This window comes from Uloborus diversus, chromosome 6 (genome assembly GCF_026930045.1).
Source record: "Uloborus diversus isolate 005 chromosome 6, Udiv.v.3.1, whole genome shotgun sequence".
Classification (NCBI taxonomy): Eukaryota; Metazoa; Arthropoda; class Arachnida; order Araneae; family Uloboridae; genus Uloborus; species Uloborus diversus.
In genome coordinates, this window is record NC_072736.1 from 24531585 (window position 1) to 24557078 (window position 25494).

A 25494-nucleotide genomic window follows, 5' to 3' on the forward strand; every position below is an offset into this window, starting at 1 on the left:
AAGTGAATATTTTTTTCAAAGTAATGAAAATAGAAGTAAGTTTAAGGAGAAACTCTTAAAGTGCCAATTACTGGGGTCGTTACCCTATGTTCTAAATTTCAGTTTTTTAGCCTCAGTAGTTTTGGCTGTGTGTTGATTGTCAGTCAGGACAAGCTATTTTATATATACAGATTAACCAAACAACAAATAACGACTTCATTAATGAAAATTCAATGTTTATGTCAGATTTTTGTTAAATACGGCAGAGAGGTCCTTTGATGCTCAAAAATTCACACAGGGCAGTTTTCGTTTTCAATCGGGAGCTCATACAGTTGCTCACTTGACGGCTCAAGTAAATCCAGGGTTTAGTCGAGAGGGTTCGGGAAAATTTTGCGTCCTGACTTTTCCAAATTTTTTGAAGGTATATTTATAGATTCGTTGTCGAAAATTCATGCAAAAATGGTTTAAAACGACCACAGGGAAAACATTCCTTTTTGATTTGAACACCAGTTTTTAAATGTTCAACGAAAAAGCTTGAGCTGAGCCAACACATAAATTTACTTTGAATGAGTTTGATCAACAAGTTGAAGTTGAAATCGAGTCTATATGGCTCTGTAAGCAATGAGAATAAAGCCTTACATTTGAGTTCCTTATTCTATCAATTTCAGTGAAAAAAAGGACTACTTTTGACTGAAGGAAACAACCCCATTGCGCAAGTAAATACAGTGCTGTAATCAATATTAAACACTGTTTATAGTAGGGGAATGTGGGGCAAAGTGAAAAGGTGGATATCTACTCTGCTCTTAGCGCCACCTATCTAGCGATATTTTAACAATGTAGTTGCCCATTTAGTCTAATTTCAATCAGGAAAAAATATACCGCCGAAAATTAAAGCATTTGATAATACAAGCAATTTTAAAAAAATGACTCTTATTGTAATATTTGTTGAAAGTCAAAAATTATTTTTGATATTATAAAATTATAAAGTTCTTGATATTAACACTTTAAATAATAATTCAGACCTTCTAATATGCGGTGCAATATTTATTTAGTTAATATTAAGCTTATTTGCATTTTAAATGTTTTGCACAAGTAGTTGAGTACAAGCGGGGCAAAGTGAAATAGTTAATTTCGTTTACTCACTCAATCATTTACTAAAACACTTACGTATTCATTTATTATTTAATTCATTTACATTCCTTCATTTGGTAATTCACTTATTTACTTATTCATTCACTCTTTTACTCAGTAATTTTTTTCTTCATACATTAATTGATTAACTAATTTAATTAGTCGTTTATTGATCCATTTTCATTTCATTTATTCATTCAAAATTTTATTTACAGATTCATTCGATCAAAAATACTTTTTATAATCAAACAGAACATATTTCGTTATAAAATTTTTTTATTTTTCTCTTTGCCCCATAAAAAAGAAGAAAAAAGTGAAAAAAATTTTTTTTTTTTTTGAAGGCTCAAAATTATTGCAAAAAAATGTTTCAATGAAAGTTTTGTTATAAAATACAATGTTCTTTTTTATGTGCTGTCATTTTCAAAATAAAATTTCCAATTTCTTCATTTTGAAAAAGATCAGTCATCTTAACCCTTTCACTTTGCCTCATATTCCCCTACTATAAAAGCACTTTCCTCAGTTCCTCACTTTTCGCTTTATCCCACTACATACAAGTTCTCAAAATAAGATCGAACATGTTTTCAACACATCGTAACGAAACTAACATCGTAACTAAAGCTAAAAAATCGAAATGTAGTGAACTTCATTCCTCAAACATTTCAGAGACAAATCGTTGTATTTCCACCGGTAGAATGTAGCACTGATCTCAGTACTAGGTTTTGAGCAGGGCTGTGGAGTCGGAGTCGGAGTCGGAGTCGAAGAGTCGGAGTCGGACTGATTTTTAGGTAAAGGAGTCGGAGTCGGAGTTGTTAGAAAACATGCCGACTCCGACTCCGACTCCGGGCGTTTTTTTTTTCTTTCCCTTTCGCTGACTCTCCTTGCATTTTTTAAAAACTGACTTCCAATTGGTTCGATTACATGTATGAAAAGATACTAATGAGAAAATAACTGCCATTATGGCAATCAGCTAGCTTGAGTGCTTACAGAACTTTCTGTAGCCGTCCCCTAGTTTGCTTACTTTTTAACTTAACTAATAGTAACTGTCAGCAAACGGTTTTGTTGCCTAACATTTTCAAGTAATCACTTACAAATAAAAATAGAAATATAGTGTTTTGTTCGATCTCAGTTGTAAAATAGTAAAAGAAACGTAACAAATTAGTAAGTTGAGGCCCGTAGCTAATGTTGAAACGTTTAAGGGTGAACGGCAAATTCAAAAAAGTTCTGGCGCGAAAGCACGAATCCAAAAGATCCGACGAAATAATCTAATGGTTTTTTCTTTATTAAGACTATTTCTAAGCTTGGTTCTCACTAAAAAGTATGGAACAAAATAAGTGTAAATGATTTCTTGATTACAACACTCAATAATTGCAGTTAATCTTAAAATCTTCATATTAAGGTTAACTCTAAAGCAGCAAATAAAATTTAAATTAAAAATTTTGCGAATGAGAAACATACACTGTTAAAAATTTCACTGAAAAAATGGTTAAATAACAGTTTATTTTATTGTCATTTTACCGTATTCAGCCTCAACAGTCAAATAAACCATAAAAAAAATGGTTTTCAAACCATTAATCGAAAGAAAAACAGTATTTTCACCGTATTTTGAGAAAGCGGTTATTTCACCGTAAAGTTTAGCCAATCGGATCGACTGACAGCCAATAGGAATTCAGCGCGCGCAACGCCATCTTCCGGAAATGGAAAAGCGAGGGTGATGATAGCAAACATGGCGGCCTCTATTGGAAAGGTAAATACATTTTTCATTTATTAGATTTTTAGTTGTTTGTTGTGTACTTAATGTTATCTCTACTAACACTTATTTTAAGAGCTGAAACGCACTTATAACATATCAATGAGTGCCACTGCACCTATTCTTTTCTTACTTTAGATTATACATATACGTAAGCAATGTTGAATGTTGAATGCATTTACAGTAGTAAATTTGAAACTTCGACTCTTCCCTCTCTATTTCCCTGAGTTTATTATCCCTTCCAGGGAAAATACTGTTCAAGTTGCAAAAAACAATTATCTTTTAGGAATTGTACCATATTTTGCGAAATACTGAGTATTTGGCCGAGAATTACAATCGTATACGGTTGAAAATTGTCTTCCATATTGCATATGTAGTATGATATGTGTCGAATTTGGTTAGTTTATCTGCAATTCTGCACAAATTTAAATTCCTTTATTTATTTGAAAATCTACTGCTTCAGATGTATGATTTTACAGCGTACAATCATGGTAATGTTATGTAAATAAATCTTGCAGGAAACCAAATGTTTCTGCACCATGACTATTATTAAACTTGGATCACTGTGATTAATTAAATTAGATTGCTTTTTAGCAGTATTTATTATATTGTAAATCAACTTTTAGATATTTGAAGTATGAAAAATCAGTAATAAGCTGACTTTTCATATTTATGACCACTTAATATCATGATGTCTTATTTTTTTACTTTTTCTGTTTTATGTATAAATGAGTAAGTAAGAGTAAGGTTAATGTTATGTGTCGTAAGATTTAAGAAATAAGTTATTAGGTAACGGATAAACTAAAACCCCCACTTATACGAATTTAAAAAATCCTCCCGGAACCAAATATTTCCACTTAGACGCAAGTGTTCAAGTTCCCAGCTTAATCGAATAATATTGTTTAGCTTTCCCAATATTTTTGCAGAGAAAATTTTCGAATAAATTAAGTCAGAACTAGAGTTTAAGCCGAGTTCAAAACTTTTTAGCAAAAAAGCTAAAATGTGAAAAAAAAAGCTTTAGCGAAATGCTAAAACATCCAAAGTTAATGAATAACTTTCCATAAGGCAAATTATGGGGAAGGTGTTTCTTTCTAAATGCCTCAATGCGTTTCACCTGCAATTGCAAATTAAATTCCAAATTTAGTTTGAAATGAAAAAATTTAGAATTAATGCAACTGCAAGCAGAAACACTGGTAAGTACAATTATTGACGTAAGATATAAATTCATATTTTTTTGGCCAACAATGGGGGGGGGGGGGGGCATTTATATTTTGTCAAAACATTTCCACTAACTCTAATTTCTTTTGTCGTTCCCATTGCAAAAACCAACGCAGTAATAAGTTAATAACACTGAAAAATATTTACCCTTTTAAGATGAGTATAAATTGATAAATACATCCTCACCTCTTTTTGTGGTGGATAGGGACCACATTAAAAAACTCGCATAAAAGAGTTCGTTCGTTTCATAAATAACTTCGTCCATTTTATAAATACTTCCCAATCTCAAGCTTCAAAAATTTTCATATTGTGACACATTATTTATGTAACGCTTACTCATTTTGTGTGTAATGGATTACTGGGAGTATACCCTCAGAAAAATTGGTAGGAACATCACTGATCCAAATAACAATCAACAGCAAACAGAAGAGCAATTACGTCTTTAAATGTATTTCATTTTAGCAGTAATTGCTTTTAAGCATCTTCAAATTACGAGGCTCTGTTGTTTTTAAGTAATTGGCCGAACAGAATATTCGGCTTGTCTGCAGGCAGGGCCGCCAAGAGTTAAAGGGGGGTCCCCTTGTCAGTTTGGTTGATGGGCCCCCATTCCCCCATACTTTATGAGAAAGTAAGTGTAAAAAACTAAATACTTATAATTAATGTCCTATACTTTTCAAAATCTCATGACTCCGAGCAATGCCATGAGAGCTGTGTATGCACAGTTAAAAAAGTAATTAAAAAAAAAAAAATTATTAAAAATCAGTTTTGCTATCTAATTTTTCTTTTGTATTTGTATTACAAACAGATGAAGCATTTTAAAATTATGAAAAATATGCTTATGATATAAATAATTAAAGTATGTTTTTAATCCTTACGTGACTTACTAGTGTTTTTCTTTTCACCTAATAGACATCCTAAGAATTTGTGGACAGTTGATGGCATTGGGAAAAACTCATCAATGATGCATTTGCAAACTTTAAGAGGTACTAAGTATTTTCATTTATTTTTTGTTTCCAATTAGTCTCTTTCTAGACATCTGTTTGACAATCTTGTAAAATGCCTAAAAATTTGGTATTATTAATCTTTGAATTAAAATATTGAAAAGTTAATATCCAAGTGTTTCGTTGTTATATATTATTAATCACCTATTTGATTAATTTTTGAAATTATATATTTTCAAACACTTAATATTATGAAGTTTTTTTTTCTGGTTACTGTTTCATATTTATATGAGTTTGATAGTAGGGTTGATGTAATGTGCCGTAAAATTTAAGCAAAATTAAAAAGCAAAAATAAAATTTTAATTTAACATTTGAGGCTTTTCTATTACAGAAAAATTACTTTGAATTTGATAATAGTAGTTTGGCTATGGTTTTCAACTGCTGTAACTTTCCTTCATTCCATAGAGAAAGATGTGTTTGTTTACCAATTGTCAGATATTTACATTTGTTTGCTATTTGATGGTAGAATACTGAAATAATTAGCCGAATCAAATATCTGGTTTATCTGCCGAATAGGCAGTATACTGAGTATCAACTGAATATAGTTAAAATGTTATTTTAACATTTTTATAAAAACTTAATATTCTGAGTTATTTTTCTGGTTATTGTTTTGTTTTTAAATTATTTAGTAATTTTCAGTAAATTACTGCCCTAGAGCCAGAGCTAAGGCAGAAATACATAAAATACACCACCAGCTCAGTCATTCCATTCGAGGGTTGTAGTTTCGTGCTGATTAGCACTCATGAGCCCAGATTAGGAAGTGACTGCGCTGGAGGTGGAAAACAACTTAAGAGAGCCAAGAGTGCCAAACAAACTGGTAGCTCATATAAAAGAAGTGTTTGGCACTCTCGGCTTCCTTAAGCCCAGTAAGCAAAATATCTTGCCTCAGTATTGCATAAAGGTTGACATGCAAGAAAAATCATCTTGCATTAATACTGCCTCAATGTTGTTATGTTACTCCCTTTATGCTGTCAGCAGGCTGCCACAATATTGACTGACAAGGTGTATGCAGCATAATATCAGGAAAATATCAAGGTAGGCTGCTTTTGTAACATTGCATACGTATTGATATGACAGGATAATATCAAGATGTTGTCATGACAGCATGAAATCAAGGTCTAGGCAAGATGATCTTGCTTTTGTAATATTGCATACGTATTGATATGACAGGATAATATCAAGATGTTGTCATGACAGCATGAAATCAAGGTCTAGGCAAGATGATCTTGCTTTTGTAATATTGCATACTTATTGATATGACAGGATAATATCAAGATGTTGTCATGACAGCATGAAATCAAGGTCTAGGCAAGATGATCTTGCTTTTGTAATATTGCATACGTATTGATATGACAGGAAAATGTCAGGATACATTGACATGACAGTATGAAATCAGCACGTTTGCAAGGTGTTTTATCCATTTATTTATTTGTATTATTTTCACTTCAAACTCGAGAATTAAATTTCATTCTTTAATTATTTCTGTTATTCTTCAAGATAGTTTTCTAGCCTGAGAATATTTTCTTAAAGCTGACATCTGATCGGAAATTCATATAAAGATATTAATAGTACTCGCAATTTAATTTTAAAAATGAAAGTTTCTTCGTTTTGCGTAATACTTGACTTATTTTTTAAATTCATGCTTCTAATTGTATTATAAAGACATAAAATGCCTAGTTAGGAATAATTGCGGCAGTTTTTATGGCACATTTAAGAGTAAAGGTAGCAAAATAATAAATTAATAAATAAATAAAATAAAGTACATTTTCAAATGGATGTCAGCATTGAAAATATCCCATGGACAAAACATATGAATTTATCTTAAAGAATAACATAAATACCATTGAATAAAATTAATCTTACGTGAGATTGAAGTGATAATACGAAATTCTTGGCTTCATGCCCTTTGTTTCAAAGTCTAAGGATTCCACACTAATAACTAAGCAACCAACTTAACGAAGCCTAAAAGAATGCAACGCCACGTGCAGCACCTCTGATCCGATTGAGGTCAAAGCAGGAAGAATGTGCCAGCAATGCGAGGGACGGTGGGTAGAAAGAACTGTGCGCATGCGCAAGTATCAACGAAGGTCCACCTGTTCTATTGTGTACTAATTACCTTGACGGCGACAGCATGAAATCAATATCATCTTGACGGCGACAACATGTATGCAATGTTGTTATTGTAAGGTAATATCAATATTGATTTTTTAAGATGAATGCAATGTTGCATACGTGTTGTTATTATAATATTGCTTTTTAATCTTTATGCAAGCTTTATGCAGTATGAAACACGTCAATATTGACGCCGTCAGTATAATATCAAGATCTGTCAAGGTTGATGCAAGAAATTTTGCTAGTAGGGAGGGGGTTTTCCATCTCCAGCTCAGTCCCTTCCTATTCTGGGCTGATGAGTGCTAATCAGCACGAAACTGCAGTCCGCAAATGGAATGACTGAGCTGGCGGTGTATTTTATGGATTTAGTAATAGAGTAAGGTTCAGGGGCATGCACAGGGGGAGGAGAGAGAGAAACACCTGTTAGCCTGAGCATGAAGGGTGCCTGAGATTTTTAAAATGAGAGATGAAATATGTGTAGGGGACATAAGAGTAAACAATATGGAGGAGGGCCAGAAAAAATCATTTGTGACGGGCCCCAAAATTTCTGGGCACGTCCTTGGTAAGGTTAATGAGGTGTGTGATAAGATTTAAGAAAAATTGAAAAAGCAATACAACTTGAGCTTAGTATTTTCTCTTGCATTAAATTTACTTTCAGTGTGATAATACTACTATTAATAAGAATTTGCATACTATAATTTTCATTCATTGTTTCAAAAAATGTTTTTGGTCTCCATTTGTCAAATATTAAATTTTTTCAGTATTCCGTTGCTGAATATTAAAGTACAGTCGACCAAACTGAATCTTCGGTGCATCCGTAATTTGAATTATATCTGTGACAAAGCCAATTTAACTTTAAACAGGAGTTTGCATTTTTTTTTTTTTTTTTGCATTAAAAAGTTTAACAGTTATTTTTACATTTGAAAAAAATCATTCAAGGTAAAACTAAAAATAATTCTTCAATTGAATAGGCTAACTCTTTAGGATATTATATAAATCTAATAACATAAATCTAATAACATTCTATCCAAGTAGCAATTTTGTTTTTATAGTGATTAATGTTACTTTTATATATTGTTGCAAATAATGCCAAAAATTTGAATATGTAAAATCAGTTTTAAAAATTCAAAATCCAAGTTTTAAAACCATTGGGAAAAAGTTGGATCACTGTTTAAATGTTGTTTTCAAAAATGTCGGGGTTGGGGGAGGGGAGGGGGGAGTGAGAGAGAGCTTTTTTCAATGGCTTAAAAAGTCTTGGTAACAAAGTTAAGGATCTGAAATGAAATTACTTCATAAATTATTCGAGATTTTTCTTGCTTTGTCATTTGAAGTTATTGGGCATTTTATAGAATATCCTTGTGGACTTAAAAGAGGAATTAATGGTGTCAGTTACAGTTGTATACTCTTCAAACAAAGGACAAAAAAGTTTGTCGTAAGGTTAGTATTTAAATTTCACAAAGTGAGGGCTTTGTTTTTTTAGCAGAATAAAAGATCTGTTATAGGATTTTTTTTTTTTTTTTTGATGAATAGTTAAGAGGAAATTTTATTAATTTTTATTTGTTCTATTTAGTATATTTTCCAATTTTTAAAATTATTTTTTGCAAGCAAGGTGAAAAATAAAGTCTGAGGCTTTATTATTTTTCTCAGAAAAAAATTGCATAGCAAACTTTTTTTTTGTATATACAGTTGAACTCAGTTAATATGAAGTATCAAAAAGCTATGAATTCGTTTGTATTAGCAGTTATTCGTAACTACTGTGAATGAGTGATTCTGTGGGGGAAAAAAAACATGAAGAAATGCTGCTCTACATTTAAAAAATATTGCTGCACGAATTGTACATTTATCACATTCATTTATAAGAAACGAGATATTTATTTCTGAATATATTTGGAAAATATTGAAAAAGGAAGATGGTATCGAAAATCACGGAATAGGTTGTAATCCGCAATGGAAGACGAACAATTTTATCTCCGTATAAATTGCAATTTCTGCGGGTCAACAAATGTACGGACTGTATTTTCTATGCAAAATAATCTATATTTTCTTGATACACGATGGGACTTCTACTACCAAACGAAGTAATGAATAATTTCTAGAAAAGGATACTACAGTATTCAACCACAAAGGTTTTTAGTAAGAGTTCAGGAATTTTTGTTCGTCTTAGCCGAGACTTGCAATTACGCATTATGCGTGAAATTTTCATTGTAATTAGATAGCGAACCAAACTTAACGAATAAAACGTTCATTTTTGCCGTGATTTCATATTAAGAGAGTTAAACTGTACATATAATGAATGTACTTTATTTGATTAGCTTTAATGTGCTTTAAATGCAACTGAATTTTTTAATAATGCTGCAGATGTATTTTAACTTGTAAGTTATGCCTTAAGAAAGCATATTTAATTTGCTACGTTCTTCCTAACGAACCAGTATGTTCTATTGTGTATTGAGGTAAATATTGGAAAAGATGAAAAGTGATTTTGCTGTTGCATTTAATTTAATGTTAACAGAAACTGATTTTGTAGTTTCAGAATACCATAATATTAGGCTTGTGTTTTACATGGCTAATTTTAATCTATGTTTCAGGTGCTTTGTGGAAATAAATCCAATGCCTGGGTCCAAGACATAAAAGATGATTTTTATTATTTGTAAATGTTGCGATTTGTAATACATTTGTTATGTTGTATATATGTATTTGTGAATTATTTTGTATTGCTCAAATTCTAAAATAAACAAGATCTCCACGTAAGGTTTCTTATTTTTTCTGTGTTTAAAATATTTTCAATAATAGAGAGCTTGGATTAAACTGTCATTTGGGAGGTAAAACTCAGTACCAGCAAATTTTACATTATTGTCATCTACTGTACTTAAGTTTTTTTTTTTTTTTTTTGTACAAGCTTGCTTATTTGGTTGGAACTCGAAAAATAGAGCTCGAGTAAAATGTAAAATTTCAGCATTTCCCTAATGCTGGTATGGAATTCAAAAATTATTTTTTCACATAGCTCAAAAAATCATTTCTGCAGGTATACCTTCCCATAGTAGTACATTCAAATGCATATGCAATTGCAGATTCTTGCTTCTTTTTTTTTTTTTTTTTTCATGTTAGTGCACTTGAATGCATAAATGTTTATTGCTGGGTTTTTTACTTGATTTTAGGTCCTTTTTTATCTTTGAAAAAAAATTTAAGAAGTAATTTTTGTTTCGCCATGTCTCATAGAAAAATTTAAGAAGTAATTTTTGTTTCGCCATGTCTCGTAGAAGCCGACCTTGAAGAACCATTGCTTACCATTTTTTGTGTGAATGATTGGAAAGATCCAATCGTTTTAGTTCAGAAGTAACAAGTTTTCTGAGCTTTTTTTAAAATATTGCTTGTTTTTTCATTTTTGCTGCATATTTTCATAGTTTTAGTGCATATTTCAATCACTTTTTATTGAATATAACCACAGCTCTAATTATACATTAAAAAATACTGATAATCAATCTTGTACATTGTGTAACAACATGTAAGTACTTTGTAGTGTATCTATTGGGTTTTTACTTATTGATTTTTAAAAAATTGAAGTCAATTAAAATATTCTCTTAATGCCTTTATTTTTAATATTCCGTAACTGTTACAGTTGAAATGGTAAGCCTTAATTCTAAAAGGAAACTCTCTCTCTCTCTCTTGAATTAATTTCTTACCTGAATTTATAATTTATAGACTAAAGAGATCCATTCATTTAATTAACATACTATAAAACCTGACCAAATGGGTTAAATTACTGTGAATACTAGTAATTAGGTGCCTGTGCACATTTTAAATGGTTACAAAAAGTGTTTCATTAAGAGTTTTTCCACGTGCTAATCATATGTGTTCACAATACCGTAAAGTGGTATAGTTACGGTCCATCAACATACTAGTCCTATATGGTAACAAAACCGTAAAATGTTACGTTGTGGTATCTTTACGGTTTTTTTGACGTACTAGTGGAATATGGTTACAAACCCGTAAAATGTTGTATTTACGGTTTTTCTCCGTATTTTTTGAATATGGTTACAAAACCGTAAATTGTGGTTTTTACGGTTTTTCACCGTACTAGCTGTATACGGTTAGAAACCGTAAAATTACATGTTTACGGTTTTTTAACCATTTTAGTTGAAAATGGTTTTGAACCCGTAAATGTGAAGTATCAACCCTAACCGTAAACTTTACGGTTAATCAGACGGACACACTGCTGCCGGTTATTTCACCGTAATTTTACGATGAAATTTCTAACAGTGTAGGTATAGTAAAAGCTATTCGTACAAATTTGTATACCGCCGCATTTTGTGTAAAATTAGCTCCTGATGTATATGCGCCCTATTTTCGTTGCAATTTTATTAATGAAATATAATTTAAAATATATTCGCGAAAATTTTCAGAATTAAAGTATTTATATTTTTTTATAAACTCTGAAATTAACTTTGGTTACCATCTACCAGATGAGTGTCACCCTAGGCAAACCACCCCCTCTCAAGAACTTGGATTTAGAAAAAAAGGTTTTTGTTTTCTCTTCAAAAATTAAAAGCACACGATTTGATCAATGTCTATTTGTTAAACATTAAAGGGGAGCAAATTACAGATAATCCTTTTCAAATTTTTAAAAGGGATTTTTAAGTCATCTCACTTTTTAACTCGTAACTATTGGAAAATTTGATTTTTAAATTGAATTTCTGACGTTGTATGCGTCTAGGGTTTACAATAAAAAACAAAATGCGAAATTTTCATAAAAAGGAATTAATACTTCAATCTCTGTCTAGAGGTTTTCCCCCTTCCCCTGAAGGGAGAGAGGGAGTTGAAAAAATACAATTTAAAAAAAAATCCGGAGTCGGAGTCGGAGTTGGAGTCGGAGTCGGGCGTTTCAAAATCCAGGAGTCGGGGTCGGAGTCGGCCATTTTCCTTCCGACTCCGCAGCCCTGGTTTTGAGCCCCAGGTCCAATTTAAGCAGTGGTCCAATAACAGGCGTTTTTTTTCCTATTTTTTAAAGAAAATTCATTTTTAAAATCATTTTTTGGCAACGAGGGAAGAACAACGATGTTTTTATGTATTTACTATTTTAATAAACATGTGTATTGTTTTTAATTCCTTTGTTTTTTATTTTTTAAAGCAATTTTAGATTTTTTTCAATGGAAAAAAATATAACAGCTGCTTTGTTTAAAAGGTACAATTACTTTATTTGTTTGTTTGTTTATTTTTGACGTATCGATTTCTCTAGATAAGCGACGCATATTTTGTTTTCAGAAATCAGCTCAAAACGTTAAAAAGTTATGTTTGACACAATTTGCTTTCTCAATTAACACTGTTTAGACACTAAAAAGTCGATAATGGTATACGGAAAATTAATTAGGCTCGTTTACTTCTGGACGGATTTTCTTGTATTCGTTTGACGCAAGGCAATGAGTTTCTTTTTTTCCCCTCTTTTGCTCTTTGTTTCTTTCTTTTACCTTCCACCTTTTTTTTTGGGGGGGGGGGGGATTCTTGGTTAAAATGGATAATTTTCCTACCACACCTGTTACGGCGAGTTTCAGCAATGGCAGGCTTCAAAATTCCTCATTTTTATTAGGTCCTAAGTCGGACAGTATGGAGGTCGGATAATCGCGAGCCGGATAAACGAGAACCTACTGTATATATTTACTTATTTATGAATTCAACGATTATTCTTTGCGAAATAATTCTTCTATACCCTAAATCTTCATTGTTCCGAACTTGCTTAATCAGTATAGTCATTAAGATGTACATACTATGTAAATATAAAGTGAGTTAGCGTAAAATTGTATTTTCGTAGACAGTATTTTGTGTTTGGATCATTTTCCAGAAAATGTAACTTTTGAACACATATTTTTCATTTTCGAAACCTTTTGTTTTATTTTATTTTTATTTTTTTATTCTTGCATGAAAGTGTTACCGACTAGAAGTAGCCATAAACAATAGACCAGCAAAGTTCCAATTATTTCTCTCATAAATAATTTTTTTTTTTTTTTAAATGCCCTGTTCACGAAAAAAAAAATAATAAAAGAGGGGGAAAAAATAGTGTTTAAAATTGAAGGCCAATTTAATATCAAAGTAGTAATTTTGTTAATTGTGCAAATAATGAGACATTTTTATGTTAAGTGGGGAATCTTTTAAAAAAAAGTTGTCTTAATTAAAGTACGGCTTAATTAGTAGTTACCCTTTTAGTTCAAATGTGTGTTAAAAAATAGTATTAAGTAAATTTGAGAATATACTGGCAATTTATAATTTTGGTAGAATACCTAAGATTGATGTATTTCCCCTCCATCATTTATTTTCACCTCAGAAATAATGACATTGATAAGTCTGTCATGGAGGTGAGAAACACGGAGGTGAGGAATTTTCCATTCATATAGATATAATGGATATTTTTCATACAGGCGTTTTTTTTCTTCGTCGCTATAATCTGCATATGTGAAGCAAATGAAAACATGTTCACTTATTTTTTTTACATTAATTTTCATCCCTGAAATTCAAGTCGCAATAACCACACTTAGTTTTTAATACAAAATCAACTTCTTTATGGCTGAAAATAAACAACCCTTGTATCATGGAAAATAAAATTTGATGTCATTACTGCCGTGTGTTGATGAGGAATGGCATTTTGTGTTTAGGTAACGGAGGTAAGAATTTATTGTGTGACATGACTCCTTATCCTACCAAAATGAACTAAAAAACAATATTAAAAAATTAAATATATTTAGACAATTAGTATTTGAGACTCTTGTGAAATGGATAATAAATAAATAGTAAGTATAAACTTTTAATTGAACAAGTTATTAAGGAACTTAAACGGTCGCGCAAGGTGTGTGACATGCCACCGAGGTGAGATATCACATGTTGTAAACCAAAAAATACTAAAATAAAATTTATTATTGAAAAATTGCTGGCAAGTTTAAATAGATATATTTTTGATAAAATTAAAAAGCATTGTTAAATGAATTATTCCTTAAAGTTTTTACTGTAAAAGTCGTGTGACAGAAAAGTTACACTTTTTAAAGAATGACCAATTTGTGTTATGTATTAGTAAAATTTCCTCTTATACAGTTTTATATTTCATTCTCTTGAACTAAAAATACATTTTTTACTATGTACCTACAGTATTTTGTTCGTGTACCTGGGCTCAATTTGTAATTATATTTTGTTATTTTGCTCAATCCGTACTTTCGCTGATTTGGAAACAAAAAAAATAAATAAATAAATAAAAGACAAAACTCAATGATTTATGTACAAAATCACATTTATTATTGCTCCTCTTTTCTGAGCGCAGTCAAGGATTCTGTTAAGAATGTTTATCTTACATTTTGTGAATCTCTTGGTTATTTTTTCTTTTCTTCCACTCTTTTTTTTAATTCTCCAAATGTCGTTCGGCGGGACCAAACGTGATTGGAAAATCAAATGTTCTATGATGTGCAATGGGGAAAGGCTATTTCGAAGGAACAAACACATCACAGCTGATAATGCCTTTGGATTTCTAGGACGGAGATGATTTAATTCTTCACTCTGAAAAGAGCAATTAGAAAAATTAAATTTAGAATGAGGAGGAGGAAGAAAACAATTATACATGCTTAAAAGACGCAGTCAGCATGAAAATCGGAGCTGTTCGTATTTCTTTCAACTTAGAATGCGTGTAAATTTTCAGTTTTATTAACTTCATTATGCGTATTAATTACCGTTTGTTTAATATGTGAGAATTCGTTTTTTATTAATTTTTGTTAATTTATAGAAATGGGTAGTTTAAATTAAAAAAAGTTTTCTATTAGTCTGATTTTTTTTTTTTTTTTTTTTTTTTTTTTTTTTTTTTTTTTTTGGCTTATGTTTTAATGGTTTGAATGATGAACGAATGTACAATAAAACATCAAAATCATATATAAAACATTGAAATTTGGAAATTCTAAGCAAACTCTTTTCCTACAGATACATCTCAAATTGCTACAATGAGATGAAATTGAATGTTCGGCTCTTATGGAAATATGAAGCTTTGGATATTAGCTATATACATATTAATTAGTTATAAAAAAAATTTTAAATGAGAATATTTTGAAATTCATTTCCTAGTCTTAAAATGCAGTTATTTTTAAATGTAACACTAAAAGAGCAAAAAGTACACGTACTATTTAGTCCTGCTGTTTTTATTTCTTATTTTATTTTATTCGCTGTTTCAAAAGTGAAACTAAGACGATAAAAGTTTAGATAACAGATTTTTTAAAAAAGTACTTAGCACTTTTCATAATGCACTTAAAAGAACAAAATAACTTTTCTGAGCCGAAAAGAACAATTGAAGAATTATATTGTCCCTTTGAGTGCATTATGAAAAGTGCTAGTATTTATTTTTAAAATTATGTTTTTTTATTCTTTTTAGTGTAAATGTATTTCAGAAATGGAATAATGTTACTATCACGAAACTTCACCTTATTTTTTCATATAAATGCTCCGTACTAAAAGGAAAAAATCCCATACACATGTCTAAAACTTTAAGCAGTTGGCAATAAAAAATAATCCTTGTTCCTCTTTAGGATTTATTTGTTTACTATAATTTAAACCATTTAAATATTAAAGGTTTCCCAAAACAATTTGTGTTTTAAAACATACAAGTTACTCGTTATAAAGATCCTAATATGTCTCCTTACTTAGCCTCGTTTTCAATTATTGCCATAGATGAGGATAAAGAAAGCAATTATAGTGGATTAATTTCATGCTTGCTCCAGAGAAGCCTTGATTCAAAATTTTTATTATGATTATACAGTAAAAATCATTTAATGCGGACACTAACGGGACGATTTTTTGTCCACAACAGAGGGGTGTTCTCAGGACAGGGGTTTAATAGTATTATTTGCCTTGGAATCGGGGAATTAAAAATTGCCCGCATAAAAGGGGGTGTCCGCACTTGAGGGATGTCCGTTAGGAGGGGTTTTACTGTACTATTAATATTGTTGTTGTAAGGCAACAAAGTTTGTAACAATGGGTTTTATATTTAATGCCCTAGAAATAGCTTCGAAAAGTGTCAATATTGAAATGTGATGAGGCATTGTGTGCTGTTTTAATTATTCAACTTGCATATTTTTTTTTCCGAGAAAAGTGATATGTTTTAAGTTATTTTCAGCGATGAAAGAAACTTTTCTGATGCGCCATTCCAGAGTTTGAATACGCCCCCTTGTGGTGATTTAAGAGTTTAGCTAAAGTAGTGAAGCATTTCATTTTGGCGCGGACAAGGTAGACGTCTCAATTGACAGGTCATACCTTACGTTACTGGGTCGGTATTGGTCTTAACCCTTTCAGCCGCCATTAACCAGAGACTGCAGCGTCTTCTATAAATAATTTATTTGAATAGAGAACCTTTTTTTTTTTAATTTTCTAAAATGAGACCGACCTTGTAAAGAAAATCGGGAGTGATAATTCTAATGCGTAATAACAACTTTTGTTGCATTTGAATAAGCCAACCAATTAACCTGGGCTCACCAGGCTCAAACCAGAAGCGTTTCTAGTCACCAGTTAATCAATGAAATCATGGTCCCGTGAAAATGGGATTTGAAGCAATGTTTTCGGGGGAAGGAAGGAGGGGGGAGGGCAAACAGCAGTGTGGAAATACGATAATGAATGTATTAACCTCGTATAGGAAGTTAGAGCGTCTAGAAAGTATTTTGTGAGCATATTATCTACAAATGATAGTTTTGTACAATTTTTTATTGCCTTTTTTATTTTCAAGTTCAAATTTTATTTAAAAGGTTTGTCAGTTTTTTCGTTTTTTAAAAAAAGCTTACACGATTTGCAATTGAAAATAAAAAGGGCTGTACTGTCCTCTTCGTTATTTCTTTCCCTTTTTTTTTTTCATTTTCGTCCTCCTCTTTCTTTTCTCCCCCCCCCCCCCCGCTTTTTTTTGGCCTCCATTTTTTATGAATTGCTTTTGTGTTCCTAAACAAGTAACTAAAACAATTTCTTTATGTTTCTTTATCGGTTTGAAATTACGTTTCTACTTTTTTTTTCTTTTGCTCTAAAAGATTTCCCGGTAAAAAAGCAAAATAAAGTTTTCAAATGTACTTCTTTTTCAAAATTCAGTGCATATGCATACCTTTCAGTTTAACATTTCCCTTAGTAGCCACTGCTACCTCCTCCTCCGCCTCCTTTTCCACCGCCGCCATATCCTCCTCCACCGCTGCCATATCCTCCTCCGCCACCGCCATATCCTCCTCCGCCACTGCCATATCCACCACCAGAACTTCCGCCATATCCTCCGCTGGATCCACCTCCGTATCCGCCACCACCGCCGCTACCGCCGTGGCCTCCTCCAAGACTGGTCAAACTAATTCCGACGATGGCAACTCCTCCATTGCCTCCTTTTCCTCCTCCGCCGCCATATCCTCCGGATCCACCGCCGCCTAAAACGAGTAAGTGCAAGAAAAATTATATTTTTGAATTACTCTAAGATCGAAAAACTTAAAATGTGTTACTTCTAACGAAGCAGCGAATGCTTTTACTTTTCGCAAAACAGGGTATTTACATAGAGTATCACAATGAAAACCGTTTAGTTTATTTTTAAAACGAATCTCTCCTCCAGTTCATATTAATGAATCCAGAACTCTTACTTAAATCCAGAACTAAAGCTTTGTACGTTACATCAAATTTCATTAAAAAATCAGGAAAGTATTTTTTTAATGAAATCTCAGAGTGAGAACTTAATGATTAAGCTATAAACCCGTTCTTGTGCGTTAGTTCTCATAAAGAATGTTAGCTATCTACGGTTTCAGTTTTAAAATGGTTTATCGTTAACTAAGTAAAAATAATGATGTTAGTTTCAAAATCGTATTGCATTAGCTTCCTGAATATGTGTAACATTATTTACTATTAAGCTTTTTGAACTTACCATAACCTCCTCCTCCGCCGCCTCCATATCCACCTCCGAGGCCTCCGGATCCTCCTTTTCCACCTCCACCGTATCCACCTCCTCCACTGCCATATCCTCCGCCTCCTAAACTGGCGAAAGAGTACCCTCCTCCTCCGCCTCCTTTTCCTCCACCGCCATATCCGCCTCCTCCGCCTCCCTTTCCGCCGCCATATCCACCGCCGAGGCCTCCAAATCCTCCTTTTCCGCCTCCGCCTCCACCTCCGTATCCACCGCCGCCACCTCCGTAGCCACCGCCACCTCCTCCGTATCCACCACCACCTCCTCCGTATCCACCGCCACCGCCTCCGTGTCCTCCACCGGATTGAATTGGGACGGCTATGAAGATGGTATCTCCACCACCACCTTTTCCTCCACCGCCTCCATATCCTCCGCCACCTCCACCTCCATATCCTCCTCCACCACCTCCGCCATATCCTCCTCCACCTCCGCTACCGTATCCTCCTCCGCCGCCACCGCCGTAGCCGCCGCCGCCTCCTCCGAGACTAAGATATCCGCCAGAGACGGAAAGCACTAAACAGCTCAACGCTGCCCACGTGGCCCATTTCTGGAAATGAAAAAGTTATGTCTGAGATAAATGAAATAAAGAAATAAATAAAATTAAATAAAGCCAGTACATTATTAATCATACAAAAAATTAAATTCATCAATTAATTTTTCCTTTACACTTGAAGTGCACTTTTGTTCGTCTTCAAAATTTTAACATTTGTAGGTAATATGTTAGTAGTGTGAGTATGTAGTTATGCAAGAACTCTTATTTGTAAATTGAAATTAGGGACAAAAGCTCTGTTTTACGATTTTACATCATTCTGAGTACATGGATATTTTAATAATAAAACGAGCCAGAAGTAAAATCTATCATTAAAAAATAGTATACTTCCCTTTTTTAACAGAGAAATTCATACAAAAGTAATTGCAAACAGAAATCCGAGAAAGCTACTACTATCTAGTGATTATGAGGGGTCGGGATAGGAGATATAAGCAGCGGAAAACAGAAAGAGATAGAAAGATTAAATATTGGCCTAGTATTGAAAATTATTGAAGCTCTTGGGTAAGTATACCAGTAAAAGACAACTAAGATCCAATTCTTGTCTTTCATTCAGGCGACCCGGGATTGATTTCTGACATGGAAGGAACCTACCATTTTCTTAACCCTTAACTAACCTACCTTTTTCTTAAAATTAATCTTTGAACTGCGGGTTATTCATAGCAAAAAATATTTTTTCTTTTTTTTTCTTTTTTTTTCAATTCGAAATATTTTTACAGAAGTTACAATTTGTTCTGTCAATGTGATATTTCACATTTTGTAAACAAATATTTCATTTAAATGCAAATATCTCATAATCGTAAAATGTCAATTCATGTCTATTTTTCAAATGCTAAATGGAGATCAGGATTTGTTTAATTACTTTGATTTTTTTTTCCAGATTGACAATAAGATACAAATTTAAAAAAAAAAGGGAGCAAATTTTCAATACTGTCATTTTTTTTTAAATCAAGGCTTAAATCGTAATTGTATAGACATTTTAAAAAAAATTCGAATTTTTAACAAAAACTCTGTTTTTGACGCCTTTTGAACAAAATATTGTGGTTAATGAAATTTTGCGCCCGAAGTTTTCTTTAAATATGAAATATGCATCTAGAAAATAGAAAAAATCAAGTTAAAAAAAAAAAAAAAACTGGCGCTCACATCGAGTGATTTTTGTGGTTCAAATATTTACGATTAAAAAATACAATATCTTTTGCATTTAAAAAACTATTCCGAATTTTTCAAAAAAAAAAAAAAAAAAAAAACTTATTATTTCCCCTTATAAAGGTCTATAACTCATGAAAATTTCAGAACTATATCTTCAAGATCAAAAAAATGATTTTCTTACTCCATTGTAGCCTAAGAAATGCCACATTAGTTCACATAAGTTAACATATTCTTAAGCAAAAAAAAATTGTTCATTACCTTTTTAAATGGGGTTGTTTCCAAAATTTTAAAAGTATTTTTTCTGAAATAGCATGCTTAAAAACATAGGTTCTGACCATTTTTTAAATAATTTATTTAAGTTTAATATTTTTAAAAAATTACTTAAATCGCGGTGCGCTTTCATTGTTTACACTTCTGTCGTGTGACATCACAAATGATGAAATGCCATTCAATGTTGCCATTCACAGAACAAAATATTTAATTCGCATCTTTTCTGACGTGCATTGGCAACGATATGGTTGATAGCAAGCGTAGAGCGCAATTTTAATTCGCTGCTTGATTATCATAACGTGGAAACGTAGTAGAAAGATGCGGCAAAGTGCATCATTAGTGACGTCATCAAGATCATGCCTTGTTTGAAAAATCGGACATTTTAAAAAATTAATTTAAAAAAAAACTGTTGGGAAAATGAAAGTATTTTCTCGGTCCATGCTATTATTTTTTTGCTCATTCTATCCATTTCAATGGCTAAAAGTAATACTTTTGACTGAAGGAAACTACCTCATTATAACTTTCAATTAAATATATTAGCTGGCACGTGCTGGAAAACATGACAGTTTTCCCGCCTTAAAATGTAGCTGAATACTACTCAAAGACGCCATTTCAGGACGATTTTTTTTTTTTTTACCATTCCTACAGATAGCAAACAATTCCATTTAAAACATTGACCCGCGGCTACAGTTACAGCTAATGAATGATAATGAGCATTTGATAGGAAGAGCATAACCACAGCTAACAGTTAAGTGTAAAGCTAATTATAGCTTTTATGAGATGAGGACTTGTTTTCGTTAGATTAATGACCAGTAGATTGTTATCTGTTGTGCATTTTTGTGGTTATTTTCACGTAATACATTTTCCTCGTACATATTTAAATTTTTCCTACAGTTAACTCAAGTGTCACTTCGAGCATGTCTGCATAATTTTATTTCAGGAGTTTTTTCCCTGGAATTATTGAATTTTTATATGTTAACTGACATAAACTGCTAAGCACTATCACCTGTATGCATAAGCGCAGAACTCCATAATTTCTTGCTTTGGGACTATAGCAGACTTTTGCCTGTACGCGTGTTTGATCTCAGAAAAAAAGGGATAGTAAAACTATAACAACATTAACCAAATTTAGTAAGATTTACAGTTTGTTTACTACTTTCAATTCTAACATTAGAAATTGTAAGAATCAAACGTTCAATAACTTTTTATTTACATTCAGTCAAACTTTCATATTCAGAGGAAAAAAGGGAGTCGTGTACCCATCTCTCTCTTTTTATGTAACACTAGTGGTACTCGTACGGCTTTGCCCGTAATAGAAAAATTAAAAGGTCTTTCGGTTCGCCTGTATGTTTACAAATAATGTATGGTAAATTTTCTCGCCAATTAGCTTGTACCCATGTTACGGTTCCACGTTATAATCATTTCGTATCTCGCCAATTGGCTTGTGCCCATGTTACGGCTCCACGTTATGATAATTTCGTAATTTACTCGTCCATCTTATGATAGTTTTGTTCTTAAAATGGGAATAGGAAAAGAACCACATCGAATTTTCGAAAAATAGCATCGAGGTGCACACCCCCATGCTACAAACTAACTGTGTGTCAAATTTCATGAAAATCGGCCGGACGGTCTATGCGCTATGCGCGTCACAGAGATCCTGACATCCAGACAGAAATCCGGACACAGAGAGATCCTGACAGACAGAGAGACTTTTAGCTTTATTATTAGTAAAGATGAAGAATTATTCTTCAAAAAATTTTCTTCACTTTAATTTTTTTTTTCATTTCAAGAGCTCCTTTTACTAATGTTGTATTTTCAGTTATTTTTTTTCTGCTTATCGATTGGAAAGAACACTATTGATAAAATTACTGCTAAAGTTTGTATACAATGTTTTCTACACAAATTAGTATTGAACAATGCTGATTTTTAACTAATAAATTTTTAACTTCGCTAATTAATTTGATAAAACAGTGATACATTATATTTAATGTCTTCTTTTGAAAAGTAACACTGCAAACAAATTTCAGTATCTTTATGAAATACATACAAAGATTGTCATTCAAAATTGCATTCAAAAAACATTCAAAATAAATAAATAAATTAATTAATAATAACAACAATAATGATAATAATTATATTAATTAATGGAAATAAGAAATTCTAAATATTTACATTAGATAAATTGGCAGAAATGGAAGTAGTTAATTGAGAATGATTACTGCACAAAATAAAATGTTTCTTTGTGAGAAAATAATTTTCAGTTTAATCTTAGAAATCTTCATATAAATAATAGCCGATGATGGAGTAACCCGCGAATTTCAACAATGAAACTCGCGCCACGGCATGATAATTTGATGATATGTTTTGGTAATGTTTGACATGCAGTGAAGGGCTTTATTGAGACAAGGCTGAACTCGATTCGGTCACTTAACTGTTTTACTGGTAAGACAGTCATTTCAGGGGAATGAAGAAACGAAAAAGTGATCAACTATGAACGCTTTCTACTGGAGTGTAGGGTAAATCCAACGGAGTTAGGATTCAAATTTCAACTATCAAAATGTCACCAAACAGGCAATTAAAATTTTTCATTTTTACAAATTACAGCTGCATAAAACATGCTTTAGTGCAATTGTGCATAGGAAATACTTAAATTATAACTTAAAATAAATTCAACAAATCAGCCCTTGTATATTTACTAAACGATGTTTTTTTAAATTTATTAATTAAATGCTAAATTAAACGATGAACTTTGTTTGTTTATATATTACGAGAAATGAAGAAAAAAAAAAGGAGTTGAGAAGCTTCATTTTTCTGATGGACCTGACGTTGAGGAATAATTTTTCTGTTCAAAAGTCTTAAAATTATTCAGGGTATTTTGCTAATTATTTCAGCCCAAAAGGCCACAGTAATTTAATTCTATGGAACATTAAAGCATTAATTAATTCAGCTTGAATAACCATTCTTTCGAATGTAGAAGAGAATAGATATTTAACAAAACTTATCATAAGCCAAGGATTAGCAATTAGGGCTTGCCAAAAGATGGTTCAAAAGTAATTTAATTTACATGTTATGATGCCTCATCAACAGACACTATAAAAGTCACAATAATTTAATTTTATGGAATATCCAAACATTAATTGATTCAGCTTGAAGAACCATTCTTTCGAATGTACAAGAGAATAGACATTTAGCAAAGCTTTAGGATTGGCCAAAGATTAGCAATTAGAGTTTAAGATACTCTAATTGCTCATAGTTCAAAAGTAATAGATAGTTCGAAAGTAATTTAATTTACACGTTATGATGTCTCATCAACGGGCAAGTCGCAGTAGTTTAATTCTATGGAACATTCAAGCATTATTCGATTCAGATTGAAAAATCATTTTTTCAAATGCAGAAGGTAAGAGAAATTTAACAAAGCTTAGTATTAGCAATTAGGGCTTGCCAAATTATAGTTTAAAAGTAATTTAATTTACATATTATGATACCCTATAGAAGATTCAATCATTAATTGATTCAGCTTGAAGAATTATTCTTTCGAATGTTGAAGGGAAAATACATTGAACAAAGCTTAGATTTAGACAAGGATTAGAACATTCCAGCATTAATTGATTCAGTTTGAAGAATCATTCTCTCAAATGTAGAAGAGAAAAGCCATCTAACAAAGCTTAGGATTTGCAAAGGATTAGTAATTAGAGTTTGCCAAATGACGGTTCAAAAATAATTTAATTTACACGTTATGATGCCTCATCCACAGACACTATAAAAGTCACAATAATTTAGTTTTATGGAAGATTCAAGCAGTAATTGATTCAGCTTGAAGAACCACTCTTTCGAATGTAGAGGAGAATAGACATTTAACAAAGCTTAGGATGAGCCAAGGATTAGCAATTAGAGTTTGCGATAGTTCAAAAGCCATTTAATTTGCACGTTATGATGCCCCATCAACAGGCAATAAAAGTCACAATAGTTAAATTTCATAGAACATTCCAGCATTAGTTGATTCAGCTTGAAAAATCATTCTCTCAAATGTAGAAGAGAAAAGACATTTAACAAAGCTTAGGATGAGCCAAGGATTAGAAATTAGAGTTTGCCAAATGATAGTTCAAAATTTAAACGTTAAGATGCCCCATAAAAACGGGGCCGTAAAACCACAGTAGTTTACTTTTGTGGAACATTCAAGCATTAATTGATTCAGTTTGAAGAACCATTCTAACCAAATATTGGTTATAGTATTGTCTCACAGTAGGACATTCTTACGAAATAATTTTAAATTTTAGGGGTGGAAAGATTAAGTCCGGACCGAGGCTCGACCACCCGAGGATGGAAGAGACACTTCGGGATGGAACTTACCTTGGAAGCTCCCATGATGCTGAGAAGCCCAAAGGCTGATGTCTGGCAAGCTCCTCGCCATCTCTTTTATACGCGATGTCGGAACCAGGTCAGTTGGGCATCATTGTTGCGTTCACTTTTCTCCCTGCGTCCGTTGCTCCCTGGCTGACCTCCCGAGAGAACTTTCCACCCCTCCCCCGCCCCTCCCGTCTGATCCCGGGCAACAGGAAGGAAAGTTCCCCCCGAGGAGGATGCTTCGAACTGGCATTTTTACCCACTTTCGGATGTTTCGATTGTTTTCTGCTTTAGATTTTTCATTTTTTCAGTTTCGCCCAAAACTTGCTTCATCCAGACTGTCTCAGAAGGATTTCGCTCGGATTTTTTCGCTCTTGAGATACCTAATGGCTAAATACTGTAATATTTATGTATGGCCAGGGCCCCTCCAATGAGAGGTCTCCGTGTCCTCCTTTAAATTCTTTTTATGCAAATTTCGTCTATCGATTTGGCAAATTTGGAAACAAAATTGCAACATTGCAATTTTTAAATTCCCGAATATTCCTATACTTTAGACTTATACGCGCATACCTGTATTTTATCATTCGGCAAAAATCTGAAGCTCTGTTCGGCATAAATTGAGAATTTCCTCTTTCCCGAAAATTAAAATTCGGGTCGCCCCTGTCTATGGCCTCGCAATGTCTGGACTTAACGCATTAGTTGAGTAAAAACATATTTGGAAGAGCAAGAAAAGTTCTCTTTACAGGTATCCGGATTTTGTCCGGACAGTCCGAGTTTCAAACCATCGTCCGGATTTGAAATGATAATCCCAAAGACGTTTATATGTGACTCAGTGGCGGCTCGTGCCTTAAAAAAGTGAGGGGCCAGATAATGGGTGCAATTGCATTGTTTTGATTTTTTTTTAATATTTAAACTTTCTTAAAATAATGATTTGTGTTACACTAATGAAATTAAATCCACTTTTAGCACAGGAGAAGCTACAAAATACTTAAACTGCTAAGTAAATCACGGAAGATATTAATCTCATGTTTATGTCCATGATTGCCGGCAGGGTGGTGCACTTTCACCG

At 32.4% G+C, this 25494-nt stretch overlaps 2 protein-coding genes and 1 long non-coding RNA gene across 3 annotated transcripts in view; 1 reads left to right on the top strand and 2 right to left on the bottom strand.

The window, feature by feature from the left end:
* LOC129223791 (neuroglobin-like) overlaps nt 1-25494 on the bottom strand; it is a 276469-nt gene that overhangs the window by 132642 nt on the left and 118333 nt on the right. The window lies entirely within an intron of this gene.
* LOC129223792 (uncharacterized) lies at nt 2799-10423 on the top strand. Its single transcript, XR_008580654.1, has 3 exons — nt 2799-2854; nt 4985-5058; nt 9774-10423. It is a non-coding gene; the product is annotated as an uncharacterized LOC129223792 (long non-coding RNA).
* Nucleotides 14467-24448, bottom strand: LOC129223790 (uncharacterized). The gene is made up of 4 exons (XM_054858147.1): nt 24432-24448; nt 18077-18662; nt 17285-17591; nt 14467-14718 (listed from the first exon to the last, which is right to left on the bottom strand). The coding sequence occupies exons 1-3, from the start codon at nt 24444-24446 to the stop codon at nt 17305-17307; spliced, it is 888 nt and encodes a 295-aa protein (XP_054714122.1). The 5' UTR covers nt 24447-24448; the 3' UTR covers nt 14467-14718; nt 17285-17304.